Source organism: Schistocerca nitens, chromosome 5, assembly GCF_023898315.1.
Source record: "Schistocerca nitens isolate TAMUIC-IGC-003100 chromosome 5, iqSchNite1.1, whole genome shotgun sequence".
NCBI lineage: Eukaryota > Metazoa > Arthropoda > Insecta > Orthoptera > Acrididae > Schistocerca > Schistocerca nitens.
The window spans coordinates 854,837,010-854,856,159 of record NC_064618.1 but is presented as its reverse complement, the minus strand read 5'-3'; the positions used below and the strand labels follow the sequence as shown (position 1 = coordinate 854,856,159).

The window sequence follows — 19,150 nt, the reverse complement described above, 5'->3', positions numbered from 1 at the left end:
CTTGTGTCCCTCGAGTCTGCCATCCGAACAGCCTTTTCCAGACGCCGACACCTTGTTGCCTTCTTTTTGGATCCACGCAAAGCATATGACGCCACCTGGAGACATCATATCCTTGCCACATTATACGGGTGGGGTCCTTGAGGCCCGCTCCCAATTTTTATCCAGAATTTCCTGTCACTCCGTACTTTCTGTGTCCAAGTTGGTGCCTCCCATAGTTCCCCCCATATCCAGGAGAATGGGGTCCCGCAGGGTTCTGTATTGTGTGTATCACTATTTTTAGTGGCCATTAATGATCTAGCAGCAGCTGTAGGGTCATCCGTCTCACTCTCTCTGTATGCAGACGACTTCTTCATTTCGTACTGCTCCACCAGTATTGGTGTTGCTGAGCGGCACCTACAGGGGGCCATCCCCAAGGCACAGTCATGGGCTCTCACCCACAGCTTCCTGTTTTTGGCTGGTAAGTTGTGTGTCATGCACTTTTATCAGTGTCGTACTGTTCATCTGGAAACAGAACTTTACCTTCATAACAATTCACTCACTGTAGTGGAGACATATCAATTCTTAGGACTGGTTTTTGACGCCCAATTGACTTGGCTACCTCACCTTTGTCAGCTTAAGCGAAAGTGCTGGCAACAGCTCAATGCCCTCTGCTGCCTGAGCAACACCAACTGGGGTGCAGATCGCTCTACTCTGCTGCATCTCTACAAAGTCCTTGTTCAATCCCGCCTTGACTATGGGAGTCTGGTTTATGGTTCGGCAGCAGCCTCAGCGTCGCGTGTACTCGACCCAGTGGACCAATGTGGCGTTCGCCTAGTGACGGGAGCTTATAGAAAGAGTTCGGTGACCAGTGTCCTGGTGGAGGCCGGACTCCCTCCATTGTAGATCCAACATGCACAACTGCTCGCCAGTTACGTTGCACACATCCGAATTACTGTCTCCTTTTTCCACCCGCAGCAGTTCATCTCCCACATCGGCGGCCCAGGTCAGGGCTAACAATTGCGGTTTGTGTGTGATCCCTTCTTTCAGAAATGGAGTCCTTCCCTTTACCCCCTTCCATCCAGGTCTGTCCACATACACCTTCATGGTGTTCACCCAGGCCGCAGATTCATCTGGACCTTTTGCATGACCCAAAGGACTCAATTACTCCTGTCGCTCTCTGCTGTCAACTTCCTCTCCATTCTTGATGTGTTCCGGGGCTCTGAAGTGGTTTACACTGACGGCTCGATGGCTGATGGTCATGTTGGCTTCGCCTACGTCCACAGAGGCCACTTTGAGCAGCACTCCTTGCTCAATGGCTGCAGTCTATTCACTGCAGAGCTGGTGACCATCTCTCGTGCACTTCAGTATATCCGTTCATGCCCTGGGGAATCGTTTCTTCTGTGCACTGACTCCTTGAGCAGCCTACAAGCTTATCGACCAGTGCTACCCTTGCCATCCTTTGGTAGTATCCACCCAGGAGTCCATTTATGCCTTGGACCATTCCCATCATTCAGGATCTCAGGACATGTCTGCATCTCAGGCAACACACTTGCCAACAGGCTGGCCAAACAGGCTATGCGGAAACTGCTTCTGGAGATAGGCATCTCTGAACCTGACCTGCATTCTGACTTACACCGTTGGGTTTTTTGACTTTGGGGGATGGAATGGCATAACAGTACACACAACAAACTGCATGTCATTAAGGAGACTACGAACATGTTGAAGTCTTCCACGCGGGCCTCTCGCATGGAATCAGTTGTTCTCTACTGGCTCTGCATTGACCACGCTTAAGTGACCCATCGTTACCTCCTACACCGTGAAGATCCGCCTGAGCGTGGGTGCAGCACCTGGTTGACAGTGGCCCATATTCTGGTGCACTGTCCCACTTTGACTGCCCAGTGATGAAATCTTGGGTTACTGGACTTGTTGCCGCTAATTTTATCTGGCAACGCCTCATCAGCTGATTTAGTTTTATGTTTTATTTGTGAGGGTGGGTTTTATAGTTTGATCTAAGTTTTAGTAAATGTCCTTTGTCCCTCTGTGTCCTCCACCCTAGTGGTTCTAGGGTGGAGGTTTTAATGTGTTGTAGGGTGGCTGGCTTCTTCTTTTTTATTCTCATGGTAATCTGCTTTGGTGTTTTAATCTCTTCGTCCAGTTTCTTGTGTTTCTGTGGTTTTCTTGTCCCCTTTTGTCCATTTACATGTTTATTGCCCTTCATCATTCTTATGATTTTTCCTTTCATTCTGTTTTGAGTTGTCAGTCTCGTTTGTTTTATTCTCACACTTGTGGCATTGTTTTATTCTCAAGAAGGGACTGATGACCTCGTAGTCTGGTCCCTTTCTCCCTTTTTTTAATCCAGCCAACCAAGTGGGAATCCAGCCAACACAATAATTCATAGCAATTCTGTGGAATAGGCAAGAGGCATCAGCAGTGATGCAGCCGCAGTGTAATGTGATGACGCCTAGCAAGCAAATACACAAAGCTGGTGATGCATCACTGTGCAGGCCTACTTATGTCACTCCGCAGACCCCTGGTTGGCACCAAGTAACCATAAACTGAGCGACAGGGTTTGTCCGCTGTCTGGTGCGTCATCCTCAGCAGAGCAGAGGAGTGTAACAGGCGTTGCGATCTGACAAGCCTTGTCGTATAAAGTGCTGCTACTGTAGTTTGTGGATACAGCAGAAAGCACCAAGTGAATTGGCAGATTCTGTATCTTGCCCACCACAAACTGACCAGAAATTCACCAATAGTTGGTCTTGCATAGAAAGAGATTCTCACTGTTTTCAGGCATGCCCCTGGGACCCATTCATTCATGGCAATATAGTGGAAAGAGACCAGTAGTGGTCTCATTACTGCTTTCAAATGATAGGGAACCATGTTGGGAACTTTCATACCAGTATATGTGTTATAAAAGGGTACTGTGAGGACTGCAGTCCATAGGAATGATAACGTGCATCTTGAGAGGGTATGCTACTGGCAGAGAGGCACAACACATGGTAAATGCCACCCATGGTTAGAGCTAGTCATTGGATTTGGTTAACTGGTGAACAAGTCAAAGTTTCCAATAAGTGCACTCCCTCCAGTTGTCTCAGTTACTGCTGTAGGAAGTGGAACTAGTTGGAAGAGGCAATCATTTGACTAAAACATAGCTGAACATTTGGTATATTTAGTACTATTGTAAGAAGCAGTTAGGAAACAAAGAAACTGCTCATGTTTCTTTAATCCAGCAATGAAAACTTTTCAAAGTAAAAATTACTATTATTTAAGAGTTACTTCCATTTTATTAACAGTAAAATTATTTATTAATATATTTGTTCATATGTCATCTTTTTGTTGTTAAGCTGAAAATACACATTTTGATTTTCTTAATTTATTTCGTGTGCTGCATACTATCAAGAAACTTTTTTCTTGCTCTCCATAATGATATTCAAATTTACAGTCATTATTAAGACTTTTCCATCCAGTCTGAGAGTTTTATCCTCATTAAACTACAAAATCATACTAAACACCAATGTGTGTTTATACAGAATTCACTGTTATGAATTTGGGCATTCTATTCCCATACATTCGAAAAGATAGCACTGATTTTAAACATTTTTATTCCTTTCTGCATTCCTAATCCCTCTGAACCATCCAGCAACATGAAAATTACTGAAGATTTCTGTAAACAATTATTTCAAACACTTGTAGCTGTAGCAGAAGGCAGTCGGCTTGATTTACCTGTGTGAAGGGGTTCAGTGCAGAGGAAATGGCACAGAACCTCCACCTTTGGAAGGACAACTCTGTTTTCAGCTCTGCCCACTATATATGCCTGGTTTGCGGGTGTACTTTATCAGTATTACTGTGTCGTGCATCACTGTGTTGCCATGGCGCTTTTTATTGCTCACTTGATTGCCAGAGCACATGTTTTGTGGATCTAGATTTCTCAATTCATAAACATGCATATCTTAAAGTTTTGTGTGATTAGTAATCACATTTTTACACATTATCATCTGTAATTGCTAATATCTGTTGTCATTGGCAAATAAAATATTATTTATTGTTTTCTGTGACAGCTTGATTTCATTTCTGCTATCCATATTTTAACCATGGCATAAAGGGATAAGTTGAATAATATTGATGGCATAATTAATCTGTGTGACACCCCCCAGATAAAAAGTGCTATGGGTTTATTAAAATTTGTGTGAATTGTGACCCACCAGTATACTGGTTGGACTGTACAACCAGCATTCACTATCTGTGCTGGAAAAAAAGAAAGAAATCTTGCAAGTAAGTATTGTCAGATGCTTTTGTATAACTGATGAATGGAGAACTTGTTTCTGCATATATTCTTGGCACTTTGCAGTGGTCTTAATGACAGAGTAAAACTTTAAATGTATGATCTTAGTAAAATTTATTTGGATATTTGTTTAGAAGCAACTAAGCAATATTTTTCTTATTTCTGTGTTTTTTCTTATTTCTGTGTTTTTCCTTATTTCTATGTTTCCCATTGCATGCTGCTTATAACTTGTATTCAGCAAAAAATTTCCTCAGTGGGTGTTTTCATCGAACTAATTTCCTTTATGGAATATAGATATGACGTTTATTGGGGATATTTTTCAAGTTTCAAGTATCACCTCCAAAATTAGTTACGTAATTGTGTGTTTCTTTTCTGGTATGTGTCTGCATCCCTAGTATGTTTTGAAATCTACACACCACAGCAGTGTACCAGGCCATTAGAGGATCCAAAACAAAATGGCGCAAACCATTAATAACGTGTAGTAATTGTGTGGGTGCTGTGGTGTGGAGGGTTTCAGTGTTCACCAGCACTACAAACCTGCAAATAAACAAAAAATTATTGATATAGCTTTATTTTCTCAAGGTGATAATTATAACTTTGACTGCCCGTAGTAGTTGACATCCTTTTTGTTGGGACTCGCTCTGTTACCGGCAAGCATTATTTACAAAATTTAATATCAGTCTTATCAAGATACTTCAATGTTTATGATGTCTAGTAATTGTGCTCATAGAGACAGATGTTGTTTTGCTGTTGTGATTTTAGAGCATTTATCATTGCTTTGATGCTATTCCAATACAGTTGGAGAGCCTCTCTGATGGTGTTAGAGTTTAGGGGGAAAACCAAGTGGACTGAGTCTGAATGGGGATTTGATTGAGGAAGGAGACATGCTATGGTAGTCTACGCAGTAACAGAAAGCCATTGTTCGTGAGTGGCAAAGTGGTCAGCGCATCGGCCTGATGAGCAGGAGACCTGGGTTTGAATTCCAGCCTCGGTAAAAATTTTCATTTATTGCTTCAGTCTGCATAAAGACATCATAGATGTTCGAGATTTGGAAAGGTCTCTGGAACCATATAGTTTTATTGGAGTAAAAGTATCTATGCGTGGGTTTCAGGCAGAGTCCCACTGTTCCTTCGATGCTGAAGTTCTGTTCCAGTACAATTCAAGAGCCTCTGCAATGCTTTGCGAGCTTAGTGGGAAAACGAGTGGGCCGAGGTGTGAATGGGGTTTGGATTAAAGAGGGAGGCATGCTATTCTAGACCGTGCAGTTGTGTAAAGCCGCTGTGCCAGGGTGGCATAATGGTCAGTGCATCTGCCTAGAGAGCAGGAGACCCGGGTTCAAATCCTGGCCTTGGTACAAATTTTCATTTGTTGCTTCAAACTCCGTATATGCATCTTTCATAACTGAGTTTGCGAATATCATAATATGTGACATAATTGGCCATATATTTCAAGTGCATTGACGTGGAAGTTAATGTTTATTATACCACCAAGATACCATAGATCTTAGTATGGGACATAAATTTCAACTTGATATGTCTACCGATTCCTGAGAAAAATAGTTTGAACATTTGGATAGAAGGATGGACAACAATGTCGATTGAGACACAGAACCCTAAAAACACATGTGTGCGCACATGTGCTTGCCCCCCCCCCCCCCCCCCCCTTGCACACACACACACACACACACACACACACACACACACACACACACACACACACACACATATATTCCCTCACTGCCACAGTGATTAGACAATGTAGATGAATAGGACACTGCATTCAACCGATTTGCCCCACTCCCTCCGAAAAAAGACACTGCCAGAAGGCTCCTCAGTGATTTCAGTCATGCTTATGTGCCTGTCAACGACTCAATAATGCAACAAAATCATTTGTATTTCAACCAGCATCATGCAGTACCTCATTCATATTTCAGTGTGTTGAAAGTAAATTAAAGGTATGATAATACTACCTACTCCACCATATTTAATTACAAATTCAAACTATAAAGTGTATTGGGAACTGTAAATAGAAAATAAATTTTTTTTTTCATCTGACTGAATTATTTATTGTGGGGTGTTCTAGAATTGGAGTTTCTCTTTGCACATTACATTGTAAAATAAATTTTAGTGTCTTGCAATAACACAGTCACTCATATTCTGTTGCTTCACTTGTTATATGTCTACAAAATTTGCTTTTCAGTTTATGCAAGAAGTAACAGTTCCTTTGGCACTAATGGTAAAAGAGCTGCAGGGTAGAGTAACACAATTATATGAAATTTTGAAGAGAAAAGATGTAGAAATTCAGCAATATAAACTGGAGGGTGCACAGATCTGCAGAAGTAAGTTACTCAATGGCATATGCAAAAACAGTTTTATGATGGTTGTTTTACGTTTAATCGAACAAAGAGCTGTAAGAAAGTTTGTGGGTTAAGTCCCATTTAGTTAGAATACAATGTGTCTGTTTCTGCTTTTTCTTCTTATTTTTCTTCAAATGCTTGTCAAAGTAATTTACAGGAAAACAAACCTTGCTTTCATCATTTTGTCTGTGGTTTGCTCACCCAGCCAATTCTTGGTTTTCTGATCCCTATTCACCTTTCAAGATAACATAAAATTATAGTGTTTGTTGCAAACCTCACTTTAACAGGGAGCTGGTTTGACTCATTATCCTTCAACTGTGTGAAAAGCTGAAGATAAAAGGTGACAGATTAGAACAAAAATCTTAATGTCAGTCAGAAAGTTGTAAATTTTTATTTGATCTTACCTCGATTTTCTATGTAAATTGTGTCTCCTTCTATGTACTGGTGCAGTCATCTTGAGATATAAATGGTTCCTACATGGTGCAGAAGGATCTGTGGATTCTTTTCATTTGGTATATTGACATTCTTTTCATTTGGTATATTGACATTAATAATAACAGCTTCAGAGATGTGTGTTCATTTTTTAATTTGTGCAGTCACACATTTAACAACACAACATATGCTATACAAAAAAAGAACTGCCACCCATCTTTCACATCTTGTCAACAAATAATACGCACATCCGAACGGCCATGAAGTTAGACTAAAGTGACCTGTGAAGCTCAACTAGGAAGACAGAGATGTTTATATTTACATATCAGTATTTGCCCCCAAAGATAAAAGCTCAGTGCTTGAATACTGCTCAGCAGTGTGGGATCCGTACCAGATAGGGTTGATAGAAGAGATAGAGAAGATCCAGCGGAGAGCAGCGCGCTTCGTTACAGGATCATTTAGTAATCGCGAAAGCTTTACGGAGATGATAGATAAACTCCAGTGGAAGACTCTGCGGGAGAGACGCTCAGTAGCTCGGTACGGGCTTTTGTTAAAGTTTCGAGAACATACCTTCACCGAAGAGTCAAGCAGTATATTGCTCCCTCCTACGTATATCTCGCGAAGAGACCATGAGGATAAAATCAGAGAGATTAGAGCCCACACAGAAGCATACCGACAATCCTTCTTTCCACGAACGATACGAGACTGGAATAGAAGGGAGAACCGATAGAGGTACTTAGGGTACCCTCCGCCACACACCGTCAGGTGGCTTGCGGAGTATGGATGTAGATGTAGATGCAGATGTAGTAGACACTGTGTGCTTATGCACACAGCCTGTGATTACTACAGATTTTATATGGACCATAAGCTCATGGTAATTTTATTTGTATGGTCGGGTGATATTCCTAATTATTATAATGGGCACTTTGAAAAATTTATCTTTACTTCTGGTGCACCACTATTTGTTGTTTGTAACCACAGCATGTGATCTTCAGCTTGTACTACACATGCCCTCCAGTGGCGAGATAGGCGACTTTGTAGCTCGTCTGCTGCCTCTGTTAGAACTCCGCCAACAGCATAGTGCTGTGCGGCAAGCTTGTGGCAGTCACATTTGCTGCTAACATCCATGGTTGGTACAAGGATTTTATCAACTGTGCACATTTTATCAACTGGATTTTAATCACGATAAGTATGTGTGGGGAGTGCCTTTTATGATTTTGATTTCATGTAATGTAACATGGCAATTTTATGACAAGTTCCATAAGGTATGTGTAATTTTGGCCTTTTTATAACAAGTTCATAATGTATATGGAATTTATTTTATATAATGCATGATACAGTTTGTAGTCTTCCTCCAACCCCTCGCTCACCCTTTATCATCTTTGTTTCCCCCTTAGATCAAATAACATCTACACCTACATGATTAATCTGCAATTCACACTTAAGTGCCTGGCAGAGGGTTCATCGAACCATTTTTGTACTACAATTCTACCATTCCACTCTCGAATGGCGCTTTGGAAAAAGGAACATTTAAATCTTTCCGTTCGAGCTCTGATTTCTCTTATTTTATTATGATGATCATTTATCCCTATGTAGGTGGGTGTCAAAATATTTTCACATTAGGAAGAGAAAATTGGTGATTAAAATTTCGTAAATAGATCTCGCCACAAAGAAAACCGCTTTTGTTTCAGTGGCTGCCACCCCAACTAGCGTATCATATCAGTGACATTCTCACCCCTGTTGCGCGGTAACACCAAACGAGCTACTGTTCTTTGCACTTTTTCAATGTACTCCATCAGTCCTACCTGGTAAGGATCCCACACCGTGCAGCAATATTCCAGCAGAGGACGGACCAGTGTACCGTAGACTGACTCTTTCGTGGGTTTGTCGCATTTTCTAAGTGTTCTGCCAACAAAGTGCAGTCTTTGTTTTGCCTTCCCCACTATATTATCTATGTGGTCTAACCAATTTAAGTTGCTCGTAATTGTAATTCCTAGGTATTTAGTTGAATTGACAGCCTTTAGATTTGTGTGATTTGTCGTATACCCAAAATTTATCGGATTTCTTTTAGTTCCCATGTGGATGACCTTGCACTTTTCTTGGTTTAGTGCCAATTGCCACTTTTCGCCCCATACAGAAATTCTCTCTAGACCATTTTGTAATTGGAATTGATCAGCCGATGATTTTACTAGACTGTAAATTACAGTGTCATCTGCAAAAAATCTAAGGGGGCTGCCTAGATTATCACCTAGATCATTTATGTAAATCAGGAACAGCAGAGGGCCTATGACACTACCTTGCAGAACACCAGATGTCTCTTCTGTTCTACTCGATGATTTACCGTCTTATCACTACGAACTGTGACCTCTCTGAGAGGAAATCACGAATCCAGTGCACAACGGAGATGATACTCCATATGCATGCAATTTGATTAATAGTCGCTTGGAGGAATGGTTTCAAAAGCCTTCTGGAAATCTAGGAATATGGAATCGATCCTGAGATCCCTTGTCAACAGCACTCATTACTTCATGGGAATAAAGAGCTTGCTGTGTTGCACAAGAACAACGTTTTTTGAATCCGTGTTGGTTATGTATCAATAAGTCATTTTCTTCAAGGTGATTCATAATGTTTGAGTACAGTATATGCTCCAAAATCCTACTGCAAATTGTGGTCAGTGATATGAGTCTATAATTCAATGGGTTACTACAGTTTTCTTTCTTGTTCGAATTCTGGAATATTTACTTCATCTTCTTTCGTGAAGGAATTATGGAAAACTGTATTTAGTAACTCTGCTTTAGTGGCACCATCATCGGTAACATTTCCATCGCTATTGCGCAGTGACTGTATTGACTGTTTTCTACCACTGGTGTACTTACTTAACATACAACCAGAATCTCTTTGGGTTTTCTACCGTATTTTGAGACAATGTTTCATTGTGGAAACTATTAAAAGCATCTTGCAGTGACATCCACACTAAATTTCGAGCTTCCGTGAAACTTAGCCAGTCTTGGGAATTTTGGGTTCTTCTGAATTTGGCATGCTTTTTTCGTTGCTTCTGCAACAGTGTTCTGACATGTTTTGTGTACCATGATGGATCAGTCCTGTCTCTTATTAACTTATGCTGTATAAATCTATCTATTGCTGTCAATACTGTATCTGCGAATTAGAGCCATATCTGGTCTACACATACTTAATTAGCTTGGAAGGAATGGAGACTCTCTCTTAGAAAGGCATCAAGTGAATTTTTATCTGCTGTTTTAAATAGATATATTTTGCATTTATTTTTAGTGGTTTTGGTTGGTATGGCTTTGAGCCTTACTACAGTGACCTTGTGTCCACTAATCCCTGTATCGGTCATGACGCTCTCTATTAGATCTGGATTATTTGTGGCTAAGAGGTCAAGTGTGTTTTCCCAGCCATTTACAATTCGTGTGGGCTCATGAACTAATTGTTCAAAATAATTCTCAGAGAAAGCATTTAGTACAATTTCAGAAGATGTTTTCTGTCTACCACCGGCTTTGAACATGTATTTTTGCCAACAACTCGAGGGTAGATTGAAGTCTCCACCAATTATAACTCTATGACTGGGGTACTTAATTTTAAAGAGATTCAACTTTTCTTTAAACCGTTCAGTTATTATATCATCTGAAACAGGGGGGTGGGGGGGGGGTCGGTAGAAGGAGCCAATTATTATTTTGGTATGGCTGTTGGGTATAACCTCTCCCCTAGTAATTCTCAGAAACTATCTATTTCAACTTCACTAGAAGATAAACTACTCTCAACAGAAACAAACACCCCACTACCTTCTTTATTTAATCTATCCTTTCTGAACACGGTTTGCGCCTCTGTAAAAATTTCGACAGAGTTTACCTCTGGCTTAAGCCAGCTTTCTGTTTCTGTAACTCAGCTTCAGTGCTTTTTATCAGCATTTGAAGCTTTTGTACTTTTCCAACATAGCTACAACAATTTACAACTACAGTACCGATTGTTGCTTGGTCGATTCTCATTGTTTCTTTGCCCTGTACCGTTTGAGACTGGAGCCCTTGTTGACCTTTCCTGAGACTGTCTGACCTAAAAAAACTCAGCCCCTGCTACCCGTGTAGCTGCCTCCTGTATGTAGTGGACACCTGACCTATTTAGCGAAACCCGAAACCCCACCACCCTATGGCGCAAGTCGAGGAATCTGCGGCCTACGCAGTCATAGAACCGTCTGAGCCTCTGATTCAGACCCTCCACTCGGCTCTGTACCAGAGGACTGCAATCAGTCCTACCGACGATGCTGCAGATGGTGAGCTCTGCCTTCATCTCGCTAGCAAAACTGGCAGTCTTCACCAACTCAGATAGCTGCCGGAAACCAGAGAGAATCTCTTCCGATCCATAGCGACACACGTCATTTGTGCCGACATGAGCCACCACCTGAAGTTGGCTGCACCCTGTACCCTTCATGGCTTCTGGAAGGACCTTTTCCACATCTTGGATGACTCCCCCAGTATGCACACAGAGTGCACATTGGCTTTCTTCGCATCCTTAGCTGCCGTATCCCTAAGGGGCTCTATTACCCGCCTAACATTGGAGCTCCCAGTGACAAGCAATCCCACCTTCTGCGGTTGTCCGGACTTCTCAGGAAGACCGGCCACTGCCGCAACAGGTGAGGCCACCCTTGCTGGCTCAGAAGTACTTTCAGCAGTGGACAGTACCTCAAACCTGTTACGGAGGCGTAAGGTTACAGCCTTGCGGCCAGCACCAACTTTCGCCTTCCACCCAGGGATTCACGACCCCGCCACAGTTTGCCAATCACCGTCAGGCAAGTGTCGACCAGCAAGGATGTCCGAATCTGAGGGGGCAGTGGCATCAGAGATCCCAGGCGATGCTACAGGTTCCAGAGGCGCCAAAGCGCTCGCTTCGGGTGTCCCAATGTCACCACGGCCCAGGGCAACAGCCCGGAGCCTGTCGACCACGGCCAGTACAGCTTCCAGCTGTTTACGGATGGTGGCCAATCCCCCCTGAATCCGTACACAACAGGCACAGCCCCTATCCATCCCTAGCAATTTTTTTCCCTCTCTTTTATGTCACAAGCTGTTCAAAACAAACAGATAACTGACGACTAAGCGAATTTACACTATATGGGTACTAAAATGCGATTCTACAACTCTCAAATACTATAATACTCCCAAAATTTGTGAATTAAACTATGCAAGTACCTAAAAACATGCAAAGAAACTAAGAATTAAACTGTAAAACAAATAAGTGAGCTAAGAGTGCGACTTGCTGCTGGTTGCTGCTTATCCAGCGGCGGCAGGGAGCTCATAATCATAGCATAAGGATGTTGAAACTGGTCATCTTGGAATAATAAAAGTGTGTACACTCTGATTGCATTGTAAAAAATATGTTCATTTCCAGTATGTGGTGTTAATCACTTCCATTACAGTGTGGTACAAGCATCAGACTGATATGGAATCCGAACTGGTTCAAAATTGTTTTCTTTGAAAATGTCTCTGGAATAATAGTTAAAACACACCTTTTCACTGTAGGATGTACAATATTTAACAGCTGAATTGATATTTGTGAAAAATTCCTGGCAAGAGGTGCAAGAGTGCTTTGGTTTATTTTCTTCTGAAGATGGAATTTCTACATTGAAGAGTGTGGTCAGTTTTGCTGTAGTGTATTCATCCATAGCTTTAGTAATTTCTCTACTCTTTCTTGATGCATAGAACTTAGGACTCGACTTCACTGACAACTGTTTCTTAGCAGAACTAATACCTATCTCTGTAGTTGACTGATTCAGGGTATTTAATTGTTCCTCTATTGATGCAAAATCTGCATGGGAGGCTTCACCTTGTTCAGATACTATTGTTGTTGTTATTCTTTCAAAGCATTTAGAACACAAAAATTCATCACTGGAAACATCTTCACTTTGAAACAGATTCGTCGAATGAGAACTCTTATTCCCAACATGAACAAAATCAGTTTTTTTGTTTGTCTTATATATCACTCTTTTATGGATACACAAATAGTCAGCACACTTCACTCTCCTGTGGCCCCAGTCAGAAGACATTTCAAACAGTCCTTTTCACAAAACACACTGCAACTGTGTCCTCACGAAAACACAAAACTCACTGGAAGGTCTCATATTTCTTAGAAGCCTTTTCAGTAAACAAATTAACACTGTACAGCTACAAACAGAAACCTGCAATTAACAACCACGACAAAGAAACTGACAAGAAACTACAACAAACTGTAAGAAATATCTGCAACAATGAAAGTGAAAAGAAATAACTACAACAAAGACAATAGAAATAAACATTGTAACAAAGAAATTAGTAAGAAACAACTTCAGCAAAGACATACATTACCCTTGAAAGAAAATTAAAATAAAACCCGTCTAACTCAAAAGTGGAAGCTCTCCTTTACAGAGAATATAGTACTACATAGTACTAATCAACAGGAAAAAATATAGTTTTTCTGGCTTGGCATTTTTTAAAAAAATCTATAAATTATTTTTAAAAAAATTCAAAAGGCGACAGTAAAAGAACTTGGACAGATATGTCCAAATGGAGGATACCATTGTAATCATAAAGCAATTATCTTTCAAATAAAAAAAACTCTAACAAAATATCTAGAACTGTTACAGAGATACAGCATTTTTAAAAAAAATTCCAAAATTTGTATCTTCAAAACGGTGTTCGCAGTGTCATCTTTGTAGACGTTTATGTTGGGGGCAGGAATTTTTTTGGAGAAAACAAAAAAATACGTGTTTCTTACTTACTCCTGAATTTTAACATATGCTAAACTCAATAACATCCAAGACTATGAAGGTAACCCCCCTGCCTGAACTGATATGGATTATGCCTAACTCTTCTCCTTCCTTGCTGGGGTGGAGGCAGGCATCACTGGTTCATGATGCTGTGTCTGCAAAGATATTCATGGTGCCTGTAGTGGCAGCAGAAGATGCGAGGAGATCCCAGTCCACTGGGACCAGTGCGTACAGACAAATATGAGTGGGAAAGTGCATCCCCATTGTTGTGGGCACCCGGTAGATGGGACCGGCAACAGAAGGGAGGCCATCTCTACGTTGAGATCAGCAACAAAGGGCACCTGCTCATGGAGCAGTGACAGCAGACTGGTGAGGAGAAGTACTGGAGAAGGCGACTGGCTGCAAACTCTGCTGCTGGCCGTGCAGCCTCATTGCAGGGGGGAAGAGCCAACACGAGTTGCAGGAAGCAAATGTGAATGATAGGAAACTGGGGCGAAGGACGAACAGGTGGCAGCAAGTGAACAGTCGGCGTCAGGCTCCCAGCCTGCACCGTAGGACACAACTTGTTCTTGTGATGTGCCACAGCTAATCGTTAATGCAAACCACAAAGACACAGACATTGCACTGGCTGTGGATTACCATTGGGATCCAGTGAGGTTGAAGGTACTGTCCAGAACTCCTGGCCCAGACAGGTGTAAACTTCAACGAAACCACTACTGGTGGCGGATGTCCACTCGGCAGCAAGAGGTTGAGGAGCATCAGCAGTTGATGGCTGTGCGGGAGCTCAGTGGGACTCTAGGCCCCAGTTAGCATCATTCTGTAAGAGCTTAAGAAAAATGTAAGAGCCTCTTCAGTGGGAAAGTCCGCCATGTACGAACGTGTCCGTGTCTCAAATGTCCGGACAGAGTGTTCGAATGTGGCTCGAAAGGAGGTGCTGTGACATGGTGAATGCCATTGTCGTTACAGAAGTCCTTGAAAGATTGAGCCACAAATTGAGGACCATTGTCTGACACCAAAGTGCAAGGCAAGCCATTGATGTCAAATATCTTCGATAGGGCTTTGGCAGTTGCATCTGCTGTCCCAAATGGACAACAAATGACATAAGGAAAACAAGAAAAAGCATCAGTTGCCAACAACCAGAAAGTGTCCAAATAGGACCAGCAAAATGTATGTGGACTCATTCCCATTGTTAACCCTGGTTACAGCTGGTTGCAACAAAAAGTGTTCCATCTTGCGATTGAGGTCCGGTCAAAAAACATGGTGACACACCAACAGTTTCTTGCAAGTGATCCCCAAGTGTCACTGATGCAATAAATGGAGGACCTCTCACCACAGAGCTGCTGGAATCACGATGTGGCGAGTAAACTCATCTGTCTACAAGAGAACAATGCCATCTGAGAGGGAGAGATGGTGGCTCAATACTTAATAATTCTGAAGCGGGTCTGAAACCCAGCCTATCTGACAATGAGTCACCGCTGTTGCACCATGTGCATGACCTGCTGGAGCACTGGATCCATTGCCACAACAGAGGCAATATGGGAACTTGTGATGGGAAAACCATCCACTGTGTGTCTTGCATCCATATGCAATTGTAAAAAAAGCAGTTCCTCTTGGTTAAACAAGTGGTCTGGGCCCATGAGGAACTGGGAAGAAAAATCCACATTCCCACATTGTGATGTGGGATGAAAATGGATCTCATAATTGTAACGCTAAGGACCTCGTAATTGTATCGTGACAAGAACAGAGCACATTGCTGAAGACCAAGGGTGCCCAACAGGCTAAACAGGGAAACAAAAGGCTTATGGGTGGTAACTAAATGAAATTTTGCACCATGCAAGTACACATGAATTTTTTTTCCTGCATAGGTTATAGTAAGAGATTCTTTCTCCATACCTTTTCCACCTGAGATTAATATTGTTGTCGAGCCGAGTTGAATGTTTTTGATGCAAAGTCAGTTGGCTGTTTAGAGCCATCAGAATGGTAATGGGTAGGACTGCTTCCACCCCCGTACTCAGATGTGTTCGTGGCTGGGACCAGATGCATGCCAGGTTGAAGTGTTGCAAGATGTAGCACAGAATGAATACTATCTTTGACCTCATAGGCTGTAAACCAAACAGGGTGTGGTCTGGAAATAAACTTGTGACATTTCGCCAAGGAATGCATGAAGTTCTCATAGATTAGATCAATGGGGAAAAGCCATAATGACAGCAAAATGCTGTTACATGGGGGCATACCTTGCTAGGAAATTTCGTGACCCAAATAAACAGTGGACAGTTAAAATAAGTGATACTCGCAAGTTTACATTTGAGGCTTGCAGAACAGTAAACAAAGAATGAATGAAGCTTACGTAGATTATTCTACATGGAAGCACATGTCACAACAGTACCATCAAGATAGTTAATTTTCTGGGGAACAACCACCGTGACCTGTTCTAGAAAATGTTGATAGATTGCTGGTGCACTACCAACCCCAAACATGAGCCACGGATACAATAGAGGCCAAAAGGCCTATTGAGCACAAGCAATTTTTTGATGCCTCGTTCAATGGAAGCTGTAAGTAGGCTTCAGCCAAGTTTGTATTTGAAAAAAAAAAAGAAGCTACCCCAGCCAACCTAGTGAGCAGCTCCTCTGGGCGAGGTAGGAGGTAAGTGTCCATGACTACCTTGTGCATGTATAGTGACCTTGTAGTTTCCATGGACCTGAAGCTGATTGGACGATTTCTTTACAATTGCTAAGGGCGTAGCCCATCCTCGTGAGGAAGTCAGTTGAATCACTCCCACCTGCTTCAAGCATCCCAGCTCTGTCGTGACCTGGTTGTGTAAAGCAACTGGCACTGGCCTCAGCTAAAGAAAAAAAAAATGAGGGTGATGTGTACTGTGAAACTGTTTCCACAACCTAACCCTGAGACCAACAGATCAGAAAACTCAGAACACGATGAATCTGATTCATGATAAGGCACTTGGTCTAACACCAGATGCACCGCATCTGTGATAGAAAAATTAAAGTCGATCAACCCAAATCAATTTTCAGTTCTCACGTCATTGACCACCAACTACATAACAGAGTGCACAACTGACTTGTAAACTGTGTCAGCCGTGAACTGGCCAAGAGTAGTACTCTATTTGTTATAGCTTACCAGTTGACACTTGACGCATGCCAACCATGGGGACATGAGCCCGGTGTAAGTTTGTGAGTTAAATAGGGATAAGGCAGATTCTGTGTTGACTGGTTAGTTCATCACCCACACTTCAGTATAAAGTTTGTTCTGACCTTCAGAAACAGTGAACACAAAAACGAAACAGCGTGAATATCGACGTCCATTGATTCCTGCAAGAACGCCAGAGGTATTAGAGATTGATATACGACTGGCTATGTGACCTTTATTCTTACAGTTATGGCATGTGATCCACTGCCTGGATCAGGCCATCTGCTCATGCTGCACGAAAGAAGAGGGATGTGAAGGAAGGAGCATTCAGTGTTCCTGCTGCTAACAAAGTGTTTGCCTGCAGCAGCCCAGCAAGCGTGTTTGTACTGTGGCCGTCTTCTCCTCTTCCTCTAGCACGCTAGGCTCCATGTGCCAGGATTGCCCATAGTCAATAACAGCAACATCTCCAAGTCTGTAACTGGCGGCTTGTGCTGTAAGAAACCTCAATTGACTGTGCAATACTGTAAACTTCTCCTAACATAGGGTCCTCAACTAAAGGGCATATTGACGCTCTTCTTTATCGGGGGTATTGTGTCCTGGACCGTGGTCTCTGCATATGGCTCCTGAGACTTAACTGTGACAAAGCGACATTTACTACTATGGTCATGAAGCTCAGTGCCCAATCTAGATGTGACTGCTGTGGCTGTTTGTGACATTGGTAGAATTCAACATACAGCAACCAAATGCATACACTTTTTGCGATAGGTGGACAGCAAACAACACATATCACCAAAGGAAAGCAACGCCGGTTCTTGCAGAGGCGCTAACTGGTGCCGTAAGTTACATATACAAGAGGTGTCCAGGATAAGAAGGGAGTCTTACAAACCTCCCTATCAACCACGTGGAATGCCACAAAACGTTGTTGAAGCCGCTTGTCGTTAGCATTCCAGTTGTCTGTGGATTCATCCAAGCAGGAGGGGCAGGGGGGGTCGAGGGTGGGGTGGGCTGTAGTGACTGAGCAACCAGTGGCAGAGCGTGCTTCAACATACCCAACAACAGTTTCAGCACAGCTGCACTAAGCCGCTGCTGTTAGGTGAGCAATTGAAATAGTCTACACAGTCGAACTGATGGCAGTAAATCCTCAGGATCCAGACCACATGAAAATACTACCCTCGCTTGTCACCATTTGCATTCTAACTAGGAACACAAGGAAACACAAAATCTTAAATAACTAATTTCTTTTGGGTCACAGAGTGATAACAACCATATGCGTGTAGACACACACACACACACACACACACACACACACACACACACATTTAACTTCTGAGTGCTCGGAGGACTGAGTATGCACCTTGACATTTGTCTTTGACCCTTCCAATGGTTGTTGTAGAGTGTATGGTTTCAGACGTTACACCAAAATGCTATGTGTCCGGGGGAGCAATGTGATTCATCTGGTGAGGCCACTTGTCACCACGCAGTGGACATCCAGTTGCAGTATTGTCATGCAAATTCCTGACTTTGTCACCAATGAACTCCAGTCAGCATGAATAAATGAACCAGCCACCTGCTGAGGAGGCCCATATGCAGCAGCAATTGCTGAATGGTCATTGAGGAGACACTGCTGCGAGTGCCTTGGCTCATCTGGGCAGTTAGTTGCTCAGTGGTTGCATGTCTTTTTGCTTGTACACATCTCTGCAGCTGTTGTTCACTCCTGTCATCCATGGACCGTGCTGCATCACAGTTGCCTCACACTTTGGATAGTGCCATTTTGCCACACACTGTATACTTTAACCACAGCAGTGCGAGAACAGTTTATGTCTTTAGCTGTTTTGGAAATGCTTCCACACTTGGCCCAGTAGCCAATGATTGTGTCCTGTTTGGCATCAGATTGCTCCGATTCTGCATTAAAACTGCAACTGCACTGTTTTCCGCATCCCCCCCCCCTCCCAACATTCTTTATATATTCTCCAGTGCTAGTGCTACCACCTGCCATCTGATCTGTGAGCAGTTATTGCACATTTATATCGAACATACGTGGTTGTAGAGATCAAACTACTAGCCCATCACACACAGAAAGGAATTCATGTTGCTTTTCGGATGATCATCCCTCAAATGCAAGAAAAGATTACATAATACGTGAAGGCAAGCTCCATCTTGCTTCTCTTAACAAACGACCACATACGCATACGTGAACTTGCATGCG

At 42.4% G+C, this 19,150-nt stretch overlaps 1 protein-coding gene and 1 non-coding gene across 2 annotated transcripts in view; both read left to right on the top strand.

Annotated features, from left to right (window-relative positions):
* The window catches only part of LOC126260114 (non-homologous end-joining factor 1), a 136,159-nt gene that overhangs the window by 65,981 nt on the left and 51,028 nt on the right, over window positions 1-19,150 (top strand). Inside the window, exon 3 of the mRNA XM_049957349.1 lies at window positions 6,458-6,596. Coding sequence (XP_049813306.1) covers window positions 6,458-6,596 — 139 coding nt within the window. The remainder of the gene's footprint in view (window positions 1-6,457; window positions 6,597-19,150) is intronic.
* Trnas-aga (transfer RNA serine (anticodon AGA)) lies at window positions 5,541-5,612 on the top strand. Its single transcript has one exon. It is a non-coding gene; the product is annotated as a tRNA-Ser (tRNA).